This window comes from Sipha flava, unplaced genomic scaffold, assembly GCF_003268045.1.
Source record: "Sipha flava isolate LNK unplaced genomic scaffold, YSA_version1 295_pilon_pilon, whole genome shotgun sequence".
NCBI classification, from domain to species: domain Eukaryota; kingdom Metazoa; phylum Arthropoda; class Insecta; order Hemiptera; family Aphididae; genus Sipha; species Sipha flava.
Window position 1 is genome coordinate 212,640 of NW_020272966.1, and position 13,732 is coordinate 226,371.

General features: G+C 27.5%; 2 protein-coding genes across 2 annotated transcripts in view; one reads left to right on the plus strand and one right to left on the minus strand.

Annotated features, from left to right (window-relative positions):
• Nucleotides 1-5,850, minus strand: part of LOC112685881 (DNA (cytosine-5)-methyltransferase 3B-like) — a 46,053-nt gene extending 40,203 nt beyond the window's left edge. Inside the window, exon 1 of the mRNA XM_025557905.1 lies at nt 5,507-5,850. Within this exon, the coding sequence (XP_025413690.1) occupies nt 5,507-5,582 (76 nt within the window). The 5' untranslated portion in view covers nt 5,583-5,850. The remainder of the gene's footprint in view (nt 1-5,506) is intronic.
• A 6,247-nt stretch (nt 5,851-12,097) lies between these two features.
• LOC112685882 lies at nt 12,098-13,678 on the plus strand (the record flags this gene model as incomplete). Its single annotated transcript, XM_025557906.1, has 1 exon — nt 12,098-13,678. A coding segment is annotated over exon 1 (1,511 nt), but the record flags the coding sequence as incomplete, so codon positions are not given.
• Nucleotides 13,679-13,732: the final 54 nt, after the last annotated feature.

Genomic DNA, 13,732 nt, shown 5'->3' on the forward strand with positions numbered 1-13,732 from the left:
ACACAGAGGTCAATATAATGCACCTACTATCGATGAAGTAGCTGTATTAGTTAATGAAGATAAAGGTCCCAAAGATATAGTTCTGCACGGTCAGAGTGAACACTTGAGTCGAGTTTCCGAATTCAATAGATCTTGTGATGCACTGCAATATCCATTGATGTATACTAGAGGCGAAGATGGTTATCACATTAATATTTTACAGAAAAATAACCAAAATCGAACAAAAACTGTCTCCTGCATGCAATTTTATTCTTATAGGTTTATGGTTAGAGAAACAAGTCTAAATCATCTACATTATTACAAAACATTATTCAGCCAATTCGCCGTAAATATGATGGCAAAAATGATTTCTGAAAGACTACACTTTATTCGTAACCATCAAAAACAACTACGTGCGGATGATTATGTTCACCTCCAAGATGCTGTAAACAATGATGCAAATATTAATGCTAATAACGTGGGGCAACAAATAATTCTTCCCTCCTCTTTACCTCGAGGGCGCCCCAGACAAAGATGGGTGGATAGAGTAAAAGAAGACTTGAAACTCCTGAACGTAAGAAACGCAGAAGAATGTGCAAATGATAGAGAAGAATGAAAACAATATGTTGTTGTGGCGATGGGCCTGTAAAAGCCCAGAAAGAAGAAGAAATGGTTTTAGTTCATCTACTATTTTATTCGGTTTTAAAAACTGATTAACATTGATCTTATATTTTATAAGTTTTTAAAACCGGTTAATTTTGTTTTTTTAAAAAAATATATTTTTCTTTAACAATTTTATACCTCAGACAATTCATTGTTATAATTATGAAATAATTAGAAAATTCAATTTTCGTGAGATATTCTTAAAAAAAGTTCATAACTTATATATTTATAATATATTAATATACAATAAATAATATGATAAACATTATTAACTTTTTATTACAATATTGAATATACTAACACAGATAATGAACAACATAACTGCAATATTAATTACGGAGTAAGACAAAAAAAAAAAAAAAAACCATATTAATTCAATAAGTTGAACAAATTTATAAATATTTGGTACAATTTAAGATAACACCATCGTCCATTAAAAACGGTATTGTAACAATAAACAATGTGGTTTCTGGTTGTCATTAATCGTGTTCACGTATTATCTACAGTAGTGTGAGGTTACAACCAGTAGTCCCTCTTACTAACTGTTCAATTTTTATCTTGCGAATTATTTTATACTTATCTAATAATTTTTACCTGTCTATTGTCAATCAAAACAGGCTGACCAACTTAAATTAATGTGTAAAAACTAAAATTAAATATTAATTATTTTTCGTAATTAAAAATGTATTTATTTTCGTTAGAAAACGAAAAATATTTTTCTAGTTAACCATTAAGTTTTCGTTCTATAAAATTAGTAGTTATGGTTCCATTTTTGTGTTCGTTCATACATATTATCCAATAAAACCGGTTAGTAAAAAAAAATGGTTTTAACCGGTTTGATGCCATGATTTATTTTATTGAATCCCCAGGTTAGAGTATCTATTCCTTTTTCTAAAATATACCTTTTATCGCCATGAGCACTAAGTGCAATTTTGTTCTGTTGTATTGTAAAAATTTTTATGTTAATTTGTTCTGAACATATTTTGTTTAATATTTAAGGATTTTTAAGTAGCTAAATAAAATTTATAGAATATGGCATATTTCTATACCAACTACTGATTTTTTTATCCCTTTTACCTTTTTAACTTCTTTCCTGGTATTGTTACGAACATACATAAATGTAGGTCCTTACAACTACCAATACATAAAGGGACCACATAAATCACAAATAGTAGAAATCGAGTGAACGAAATAGAAAGGAATAATTAAGACCCGAGGGTAATACAAACACATACTATATATGAACAGTAAGGCTACATTTCAAACTATGAATGCAATTAATAATAGTGCATAACAAAATATGGTAGATGAGCGAATAGTAATAATATTATCGAGGTCAACCATTAAAATAACAAATTTAACAATTCTTTTTACAGTAGTTGGAAATAACTTATTCCATAGAGATGCGCAACTAATTCCACGAAACCTGAGTAATTAGCAACTCAGGGTAGTAACAATAATTGGGAATAGCCTTGTTCCATAGTTTTGGGTGGCTAATTTCCACAAGACCTGAGTATATAAGGGGGTTGGGAATAGACCAATATTCAGGTGTGGTTTATACGTGTATTAGCGAGCACCTCCATGCCAGAACATTTGTTAAATTAATTGTACTTAGAGAAATTTCAAATAAACAGTTTAACTTAGATTGAGTATTTTATTTGGAATATTTCCTAAATCATCACCATCTTTACGATTGAACGACGGCATGCAATAGTATTATGCAGTATTATGTTCTGTAAAAGAATATAATTTAAAAAAAGTAAATTCAGACATTATTTTACCGTTAAGCTCATCTTTAAATTTTCATAAAAAATTTTTTGTTTACTAAGAGAACATTATAAATATTATCTAAATGATAGTCTAAAGTGTCATAATGTTCTACATTATTTTTTATATCCTGGTAAAAATCCTTGGTCTTTACTTCTATAATTAAAGAATCTGTATCAAAATATAAAGGCCGAATTTTAGTATTTTATTTTTATTTTTTATTTTGGTATTTTTCTTTTAAAACATTGTAACAAAAATGATACATTCATTTTTAAGTTATATCTAATATTGACATTCCCACATAAATTTTGGTTGATATAATTTAATCACGATCTTTTTCATATGGACTACAGCTAAATTTTTAGTGAAAATCGTTGCTCTATCGAAATTTGGTTTAGAAATTTTCTATTCTAGCACCGTCTGTAACTAATTTAATGTCAACGTGGTTTTTCACATACATCATTATTCTACCAAACACGTTTAAAATAGAAATATTTTTAAAATGTATCTCAAGCTTTTGTGTCCAAATCAATATAAAATTTTAACCAAGAAGATTAAGCAAACTCTAAGACTATAAATTTTTTCTATTTTCAACTCATTACAAATATATTCTTGTAGTGCTATATAATGGACTACATATTTTTTCTTGTCTTATAAATTTAAGGTTAACTTAGGTAGTTTGACATGGTCAATATAATTTTCTGGATCTAAATGGAAATTTGAGTGTTTATTGTGGAATTCTTTAAGATAAGCTAAATCGATTTAAAAAATATAACCATTAAGAGAATTAACATAAATATTTGTTACATCTATATCTATACTAACTCACTTAAATCCTCCAGACGCATTGACTTATTGGCCACCTATAAAGATTATTTAGGTCGAAATATTGTAAATATATGGATTCTTTATTAATAATAAATTCAGTTTCCATATATTTATTGTTTGCTTTAGAATATCTACCACTGCATTGTGTAATTCCACCTCGTAATCTATTTTTGATGAATAAATGCATATCATAGTCTGATAATAATTCTAATTTTATTCCTGTTTTTTTTTTTAGCATACAATTCCACGTGAAACCCGGAGTTGTATAACTCCATAAAGAACCTATGTTATAAGTTCTCAAAAAAAGATCATAAGTTTTCAAAAATATCTGTTAAAAACAACACATTGGATCTTGTTATATAACAGTTACAATATCGTGTAACAATACACAATTTCACTTCCACAAAATTTAAAAATGCAACTAAATATTAATGGGTATAAACCAACATTACAAGTAGGTGAGTAGTGGGTAAAAGCATCAGGATGATGTCAATTATCATTGGTAATATGTAAAAAATAATAATGTTAATAATTTTTAAATTAGTTAAAAATAATATATTATTTATTTGTCTATAAATAAATATATAAATAAATATAAAATTAAAAATTTTAATTACATTTTGTATTATTTTTTTGTTATATACAATAAAAATTAAATTTAAAATAAATAAATGTTGAAGAAATATATATTAATTTTAACCAAGGAAATTGTTTACTCCGCGCGACGGAATAGGTACTCATAATCCGTGCGACCTACTGAAGGTTAACTACACTGCACAGTATTTCCAAACTAAATCATACCAGAAAAAATATTTTAATTTCCACTATATTCAAAACATATAACTGTTTATATCTATAGTACCTCTAGTTAATGAAATATATCAGAAAAAATTATTGTTAAAAGTAGGTGAACATTATCTTTGTTTTTCCTCCAATGTCTTGATAAATACTTAAGAATTAACAAATACAATTTTAATATATAAATAAATAAATAGTTTATACATAGAAATAAATAAATGAATGTTTAGCTTGAAGTATTATTATATTTGTAAAGCATGACTGGTTAAAATATTATAACATGAGAACCAATGGCAAAGCAGCTACCAACAAACTTGTCAATAATCAGAAGACAGTTCAGGAAATACAAAACTGAAGACACTCACCCTACTAACATTTATAATAAAATGACCACATTCTACTTGTTGAGCATAATGAACTAGTTTGTCTTGTATTCCTAATATCATGCTTGTAATAAATAGGATAGGATATAGCCGCAAATGTATTATTATCCTTATGGTTCTTTATAAAAACATTTATACCTCCCATAATTACATATAACATTATTGTCATAATTTATTAATAATAAACTGATCTTAATTTAACTAATTTCATCTTCATGTTTAATACATAAATTAACAGATTACGATGATCCCACCAAGATTAGGTAAGACATTTTCCCAAAGAACAATAGCAATAAATATTATATTTATTTAAAAAAAATGTTGAAAGGACCTTTTTACTAAATTATTAGATTAGAAATGAAGAATACAAAAATGATATAGACCAAATATCTTAGCATTTATAAGGATTAAACAACTAGAGTGCTTGGACACGATTGGAAAATGGATGGACAAATAATAAAAAAAATACTTGTAATAAAAATGAACAAAACAAGTATCCTAGGAAGACCAAAAACCCGGTATATATAACCCTGCATCGATGTAATAACCCGACTTGAAAGAGATAGACCAGAATGTTACATTCGCTTTAACTTATAACAGAGATAAATGAAAACACCTACTGAAGACACCTTGAAGACATCAATGGTCTTTAATGGACTGGTAAGTAGAAAAGAAAAATAAATTACAAGATTACTATGTAAGTATATAAATATAATATTCATAGGTTTAAAGCAATTTAAGTAAAAAATATGATTTAATAAAGTGAATTAAAATAAATACCGCCTTCAACTTATTTATTGTGTAAACAAGAAAAATCCAGCCCAATATAACAAATGTCTACCTAGGTAAGTAAGTACCTACCGTAAGTAATGTCTGATAAGACAGAGATAGAAAATCACTAGGTTCAATTTCAATTTATTAGCGTAAAATTTAATATTTACAGGTACTGCTATATTATTAAACAACAACTACATTTCCCTAATTTTTTAATGTAATCGAAAATAGTTTTGAGATTATTGACCCACGGAGTACTGGTAATATTACGAAACTAACAAGTCGTATTGATATTAGGCAAGTGAAATACTTACCAGCCCAGGATTCGGTTTTCTTGGACAGTTTGGCCCATACAATGAGTCCATGATCTAGGTTAACGTCGATCTTCATATTTCTATGGATTAACAAAAGTTTAATATTTAAAACGCCTCGTGTAGTAAAAAATATTAATAACAAAACACCAACGAAGAAAATAACGTGCAACGAGAATACACGTGTAACACATATAACAAAAGGATTTAGAAAAAAGGGCAACTAGTAAACGATGTTTTGATAATAGAAAGTAGGAACGCCACTGCTGCTCCCGGATAGGCTAGTTAGTTATAAATTCTTAGCAACTACACAATCGATATTATACAATCGATTACTGATACATCGATTTTATTTTTCTTAATTATTACGTTTTAGAGGTAGGACTTATCGTACATTCGTTCATCGTTTACTTAATTGAACTATTTCATTAACAATAAAATACTTTTATTGAATGTTTAATATTTTTTATATAAATTAAATAATCAAAATTTAATATTTTCATTATCAGTCTAAATGAAACACGTATCACGAAATAACGAGATTATTCTTTGTCGTTTTTGCGTATTATGAACGATTCGTCCTAATGAACAAATTAATTTAGTCTCATTTAATCATTTTGTGTAGACGACAATTCGTTAATTTGTGAACCAGTTCAAATCGTTCACTATGGTGAATAATTCAACTGAACTAGGTCGTTCCCGAACGATACGTATCTTATGTATGAAGTCTTAACAGCTTATTATGATGCCGTAAATCAATGGCGTATCCATGATTTTTTAGAGGGATTTTTTTTTTTGTAATAAAATGTAACTAGTAAAGGATTTCACATTCCCTGAAATGAACTCATAAATTATTTTAATAAATTATAATATTACGTTTAACTATACGTTAAATATTTAAAATAATTTTTTTCCTTTTTTACAAATATATTTAAAATATATTAAAAAAAAAATAATGATAATAGTAATAAAAAATTAATGTACAATAACAATAGTATTTAATAACATATTATATTTTATAACAGTCTAATGCGGCGATTCTTTCTGTCCTTATTTTCAATAACTTCTTCAACTGTTACTTTTACATCATGGTGAATGTTCATTAATGCTAACTCGTTTAGTCTATTTTCAGTTATTGTGTTCCTGAGATATGTTTTCAACCACCTGAGTGTCAAAAATGATCTTTCACTAGTACCAGTAGTAACAGATAAAGAAGCTAAAATATTTAAGAGTGCGTATATTGAAGGGTATTTGTTTTCGTAACATTCAACTAAAGCAGATACTCCATTTATTATGGGTTTTGTTTTTATTTATTGTTTCCATAATGAAAATTCCCCCAAAACCGAATAGTCATCAACTTTATAGGTTTTCAAAAGTATTTCGAAACATTCATCACTAGTTTATTTATCTTTTATTAAACAAAGCAAATTACTCATAATTGATTTGTCTGCTTAAAGTCAATTCATTAAATTTATCAATCGAGTCGGGCCAATTGTCAAATTTAGTTGGTACAAACTTCTTCAGGACTAAATGAAATGCAATATTTACACTAAACACCATTATAAGATTTTGAATATGCCAACCACTTTCATCGATCAAACCATTTATACTGAAACTTTAGATATTTTTCCAGTTGCAATAAACTTGTGTGATGGTTCTGGATACTAAGTGTTCGTTAAAATTTGACATATTTGTTCTGAATCAATCTGCACAAATTATAATTATATTTTAATAAAATTATGCTTATTGTTTAATAGGTTTATATAGATAGTTGCATACATAAAAAGTCTTATTCTCCTAAATATAAATAAATAAATAGTAAATTAATTTAATTTTAATTAATTTACTACTTACTTTTAATTATTTAACTATTTATTATTTTTATTTTTCTTCCATCATACATTTATTTTAATTGTTTTTCTTATCAAATAAAAACTGATTGTAAATAATATTTTCCAATATCAAACTTGTTCAAACAAATATTCTCAGTGTTTTTTCTATTTACATTTTTTGAATTTGTATTAGCTGATGATGTACCTTGCTCTTACAAATGCTCTAAAGCTGGTATTACAGTAAGCGTCTAATACAATTTAAAAAGCCATTATTTAAAAAGCAATAGAGTTTATAAGTAATAATTAATAACTATTAAAAATATATAGCATAAGCTGTTTTTTATGACATTTGTATATATATATTTTGTATCATAAAACACACATCATGCACATTTAGTATTTAATTATCAACCAGAAAAAATAAATAAATGCATACAAATTTGGGCTCTGCCTACTAGCATTCAATTTAAGCAATAAACCATTTAGATATAAAATATTAACCCATATAATATGAAAAATTACTTAAAAAAATTATAAATATATGTTTTAAGTTAATAAAAATTCATTTTTTTGAATATTTTATTATAACATTCTACATAAATTTATCAAAACTTACAAATTACTCAAAGTATGACATAAAAATGACAACAAATGTCCTTAGAATATGAATTTAAAAAATTACAAATATTTCTTTTATAAATTATCCAAAGCTTACAAATTACTCAAAAATCAAAATAATTGCGTTGTACAATTGGAGCGTATTTTATGTTATCAAAAGTAAATTAACAACAATTATCTATTTATAAATATTTATATTTGGAAAACTTCTCTCCACGTACACTGAAGTGATTAGTAGACGCAGATGAGCACTAACCGACGTTTTAATTTTCGCCATTTCGAAAATATTACGAAAAAATAATAAAATTTAGATATAATAATATTCACTGCAATACGACGAGATAAAATCGGACAAGTCTTAAGTTATCGACATAATGGTCGACAAGAAACCATAAGAAGTGAACTAGTGTGAAATTAGTAAAAATGCAAAAAAAAATTAATTATTGGAATTCTCAATGAAACACATTTGTGGCTAGGAGAGCATTGTCTATAAATTGTTAATAAAATAATCATTGTTCTATAAAAAAAAATGCAAAATGCATCAACTTCGAGCCCTAGTAATAAAGTTTCCAAATTATTATTACAAACATACTTTATTACCATATGTAGTATTAGTACTACTAGGTAGTACATTATCAGGGGCGGCTCCAGAACATTGGTTAGGGGAGAGGGGCAAGTTATAATTTTATAAAATCTTATAACAAAAAGAAAACAACAATTTTTACAACACAAATTCAAGTCGTCTAAGTAGTAATAAAGGAGGACTTCTGAGTCCATTTTTTCAATTTTTAAATAAATAGAAAAAAAATAATTTTTCTTTATTAATTATTTCAAATATAAAAAATACAAATACATTTTATATAATAAACACGTAAAGAACATAAAAATTCAATACAAGTTTTCTTAACATATTCAACAATACGATCATAAATTAAAATACAATAAGCAGTCACACCAGTAAGATTTTCTGAAGCATCAATTTCGATACTAACATCAACAGTAGAAGCTGTACTTTCATCATTTTGCTTTGATGCATCTACTACAACAATTGGTGCAGTTGATTTAAATTCTGAAGGGCTTAATATTGGATTTCGTTCTCCTTTTTCATAATACGATTCATACGATGATACATATTGTGAAATTATTTTTTTTCAAAGTTTAAGTTTAAATTATCATAAGGGTATAGAACCGAATTTAGATTACTTTAATATTTTTCAAGTTACAATGATCAAATTGACTGCAATCTTTTTCAATATCTCCTTTTTGATTTTTCTGTAAACTTATAATATAATGTGGGTTTTCTAATTTTGATGCAGTTTTCAAATTCCAAACCACATTTTTTAGTAGTTCCTAATTCAGGATATTCATAAGTTTCATATAATCTAAAAGGCATGAATAAACTTTTCTCTTTTTCTAAAATTTTCAACAACTAATCATTCTACATCGTCTACACTAACATGCGGAATTTTCCAAATAACTTAATTAAGTGTCATTGAACCTGAAGTCGCTGCTTTAGATGTTTTTACAGTTAAAAATTTAAATCATTATTTGTTCTGGTTAAAGTTAATTCAATTCTTGAATTAATTAAAACTTTTTTAAAATCTTCAAAAAACCTTAACCAATATTTTAAGGGAATGCAGGCAGTAAATTGACTATCATTATCTGTTATTATTGTATTATTTTTAAAAGTCCAGCCAGTATTTTCATAACAGTAATAATTATCCGGCGTACTTGTTACATATCCTTTTAGTGAACTAGTAACCCCTAGATTACGAGTTCTGTCTACTTCTATTCCATTGATCAAAGAAAGAAGATAAACCATTATTACATAGTTTTACTTTTCCTGCTTCTTCAATTATTCCTTCTTGATAAAGATAACTTTTATGGAGATATTTATTTATTTATTTGTATATTTTAAACGGGTGAACCCAGTTACAATTATTATAAATATACGTCTAGGATTATATAATATAGTAACAATAATATTTGTTATTACATGAACACTAATCTTAAAAATTATAATATGACAATACAGAGAGTATGCAATTAGTAAATAGATAGGTTTGAGTAATGTATGTGATGAGACACTTTGATTAAAATAATTCACTGAAGACAATGGTTAAGAATACAAAATAAAGTTGTATAACATTGGACTTAATTTAATGAGATATTGACATAGATTGTAACATTTATACAGCCAAAATATTATTTAGGTAAAAATTAAAATGATTTAATGAGACGCTGGAAAATAGATCAACATTTAAATAATTAGCTAGTTTCATTAATCTATTTATAGGAGCATTTTGACCATAGTTATAACGTTGGAGTTGCACATAAAAAGTATTAAATTGCCTAATTCTACGATTTTGGATATTAAAATTTAATAAAGAATGTTGTTCTGGACAGTTGATATACCCGTTAGTTAATTTAAAAATAAAACATAGATCGAGTCTTTTCCTTCTATTGACAAGGGTTTCTAGCTTTAAATACGACAATAATGGTTGATACGATGAATGAGGCGCACGTTCGATACAACATCTGAATTGAATAATACGTAAAAAAACGGTTTTGAATTGATTCCATACTTTTTGTAACACCGATTGATTGCGGGGACCATACTATAGATCCATAATCGAGTAATGATCTAACGAAGGAACAGTAGAGTGATTTTAACTGTTCTACCGAGTATTCTCCCGAACTACCGTCCGAGGTTCGCGCCGTAATTAATGGGTTTCGTGCAGTTGCGGATCGGTATTCTCATTCTGTTACCGAGTCGTTACGGGCGGTTCTCTCAATTCCGACCGCCGCGCAAACGGACTCGAGTCATCTTCACTTGGAGAACGATCACCAACCCCGTTATGGCGTCTTCCCGAGATACCACTTCCGCGTTTTGACGGTAATGCTCAGTACTGGCCCATATTTCGAGATCGTTTTCGTGCGCTCATGGAAGCGAGATCGAATATTTCCGATGTCGAGAAATTATATTATTTACTTGGTTGTCTTGATGGTCCAGCTGCTTAATTAACCCATAGGCGTGCGCAGACTTTATTCGCAGGTTATGCAATAAGAAATATAGGGCCCCTCACAAATAAATTTTCTAATCTGCCCTTAATTTATTTGCATTTTCTTTTAACGCATATAAGATTCAAGTCACAATCTAAGTTTTTGCATATATACTACTTAGCTTCTTTACTTCCCTTAGAATCTAAAATCACACATAGTTTTACAGTAGAATATTAAACAATGCACTGTAGAAATAAGTAGTTTGAAATTTGATTTATATTTATTAAAAAAAAATTTATTATTTATTTAAGATCAAGTATGTACTATATTGAATGCTTTTGAATAATTTTAACATATTAATAATGTTATTATTTTATGGAGAGTACTTAAAATCTAAAGTTCAAGTCTTCTTTTTATCGGTACACATGCTTTGAATTCATCTATTACATCTTCAATATTGATTTCTGATGCCATCTTTTATTCGATAAATATTAACATCAGTGAATCAAGATGTTCTTGTAACATAGTGTTTCTAAGTTTAGACTTCACAATAGACAATTTGGAAAAGTCCCTCTCACACAAGCAGCTTGTCACAGGTATTGTTACAAATTGTGTTAAAGCTTTATTGAAGTTTGAAAATATTGTTTTCCGGTCGTTCTCTGATAACTAGGGCTCGGAACTTATTGAATTTGCATATTTTTATTGAATACTCGAATAAATTGCTAAGTAAGACAGAAATTTGTTTTGAGTTGTAACTAATTTAAAAACACCAAATAAAAATTGCATATTTTTGCATATATTGAGGTTTTAATGAAAACACGCATTTTTTCTCAATAAATGCATATTACATACATATTTATAAATTGTATGCATGTTATATGCTATATTTTAAGTTCGACGTAGAATATTTCTTATAATAACTTATTACTTATTAATGTTATATTTTTCTGTGCACAATTATTATCGATTAACGTCATTAAAGTCAAAACGTCTAACGTCAAATAAAGATAAGATATTTGAAGAGAACATTCTGGTTTTTTTTTTTAAAATAGTTTCCTGTACAGCTCGTTGTTATTTGTTACTCCATTAGCTATACCGTCTACATATCAGTCTCGTGTCTTGCCGTCTCGTGAACGTGATCGTAAAATTGTATTTTTATTTTTGTTGCAAATTTCATTACATTTTTAATTTAATTTAATTTCATAACAAATATGCCTAAGCAAATAACGAGTGTTTTAGTTAAAAAATATATTACTGAATTCGGGTCAGATGTTTTTTCAGCAGACCAAAATGTACTGTTTTGTAATTTTTGTGAAACGAAAGTGAGCGTGGATAAAAGGTTTATTGTCACCCAACATCTGAAGACGGAAAAACATAAGCGGGCAGCTAAGCGTGTTGAAAATCATCCAAGTACAAGTAAAATACTTACACAACAATTTATAACGAACGCTACAAAAAAGTCTGTATTTAGTCACGATCTATGTAAGGCTTTGTTGTCAGCAAACATACCTTTGAATAAATTATCAAATCCGTATTTTAAAGAATTTTTATCAAAGTACACTGGTAAAGATATTCCTTCTGAATTAACGTTACGAAAAGGTTATGTTAATGAAATTTATGAAAATACAATTCAAAAAATAAGGAATTATGTTCAAAATAAATGCATTTGGGTGTCAATAGATGAAACTACCGATTGTACAGGTAGATATGTAGCAAATGTTGTTATTGGAATTTTAAATGACACTGAGAGTAGTAATATTTTTCTTTTACATTCTGAGGAGCTCGAAAAATGTAATCATTCCACAATTTGTAGATTATTTGATAAATCTATGAATTTACTTTGGCCAAAAAGTGTTCAGCACGATAAAGTATTATTGTTTATTAGTGACGCTGCCCCCTATATGGTTAAAGCTGGAGAAGCCATTAAATTATTTTATTCAAAAGTTATACACATTACTTGTTTGGCCCATGCATTTCATAGGATCGCAGAAACTGTACGAACAGGATATCCAAAAGTTGACAAACTAATTGCAAATGTGAAAAAGGTTTTCCGTAAAGCACCTTCTCGCATTCAATATTTTAAGTCAATAGCCCCATCTCTATCACTACCACCTGAAAATATTTTGACAAGATGGGGTACTTGGATAAAGGCAGCGAATTACTACTGTGAAAATTTTGAGCAAATAAAAGTAATCATTAATACTTTTGATGACAATGATGCAGTATCAATAAGAATTTCAAAAAAGTATCTCTCTGATCAAAATATTGAAGCTCAACTTGTATTTATTAAATCAAATTTCGGATTTTTACCCGATTTAATTACAAGACTTGAAAAACAAGGAATTTCACTTGCAGATTCTATTTATATTGTCGAAGGAGCAAAAAAAAAATTAATTCAAATTAATGGAGAAATAGGGGAAAAAATTAAAATTAAGATAGATTCTGTTTTATCAAAAAATAAAGGCTATCAAGCAGTTTTAAAAATATCAAAGATTCTAAATGGAGAAGAAAACATAGATGGAATACCCGAAGATTTTAGTTTAAATGATCTCACGTATATGAAAAACTGCCCAATAACATCAGTCGACGTTGAACGTTCGTTTTCAGCGTACAAAAATTTACTCACTTCCAATCGACAATCGTTCAAATTCGAAAACATTAAAAAATCTTTAATTGTTCAATGCAATTTCCAAGGTAAAATAATATACAAAATAAATAGTAAAAATAGGTACCTAAAGTAAATTGTTTTTATTTTTTCAGAGCCATTAAAAGAAAA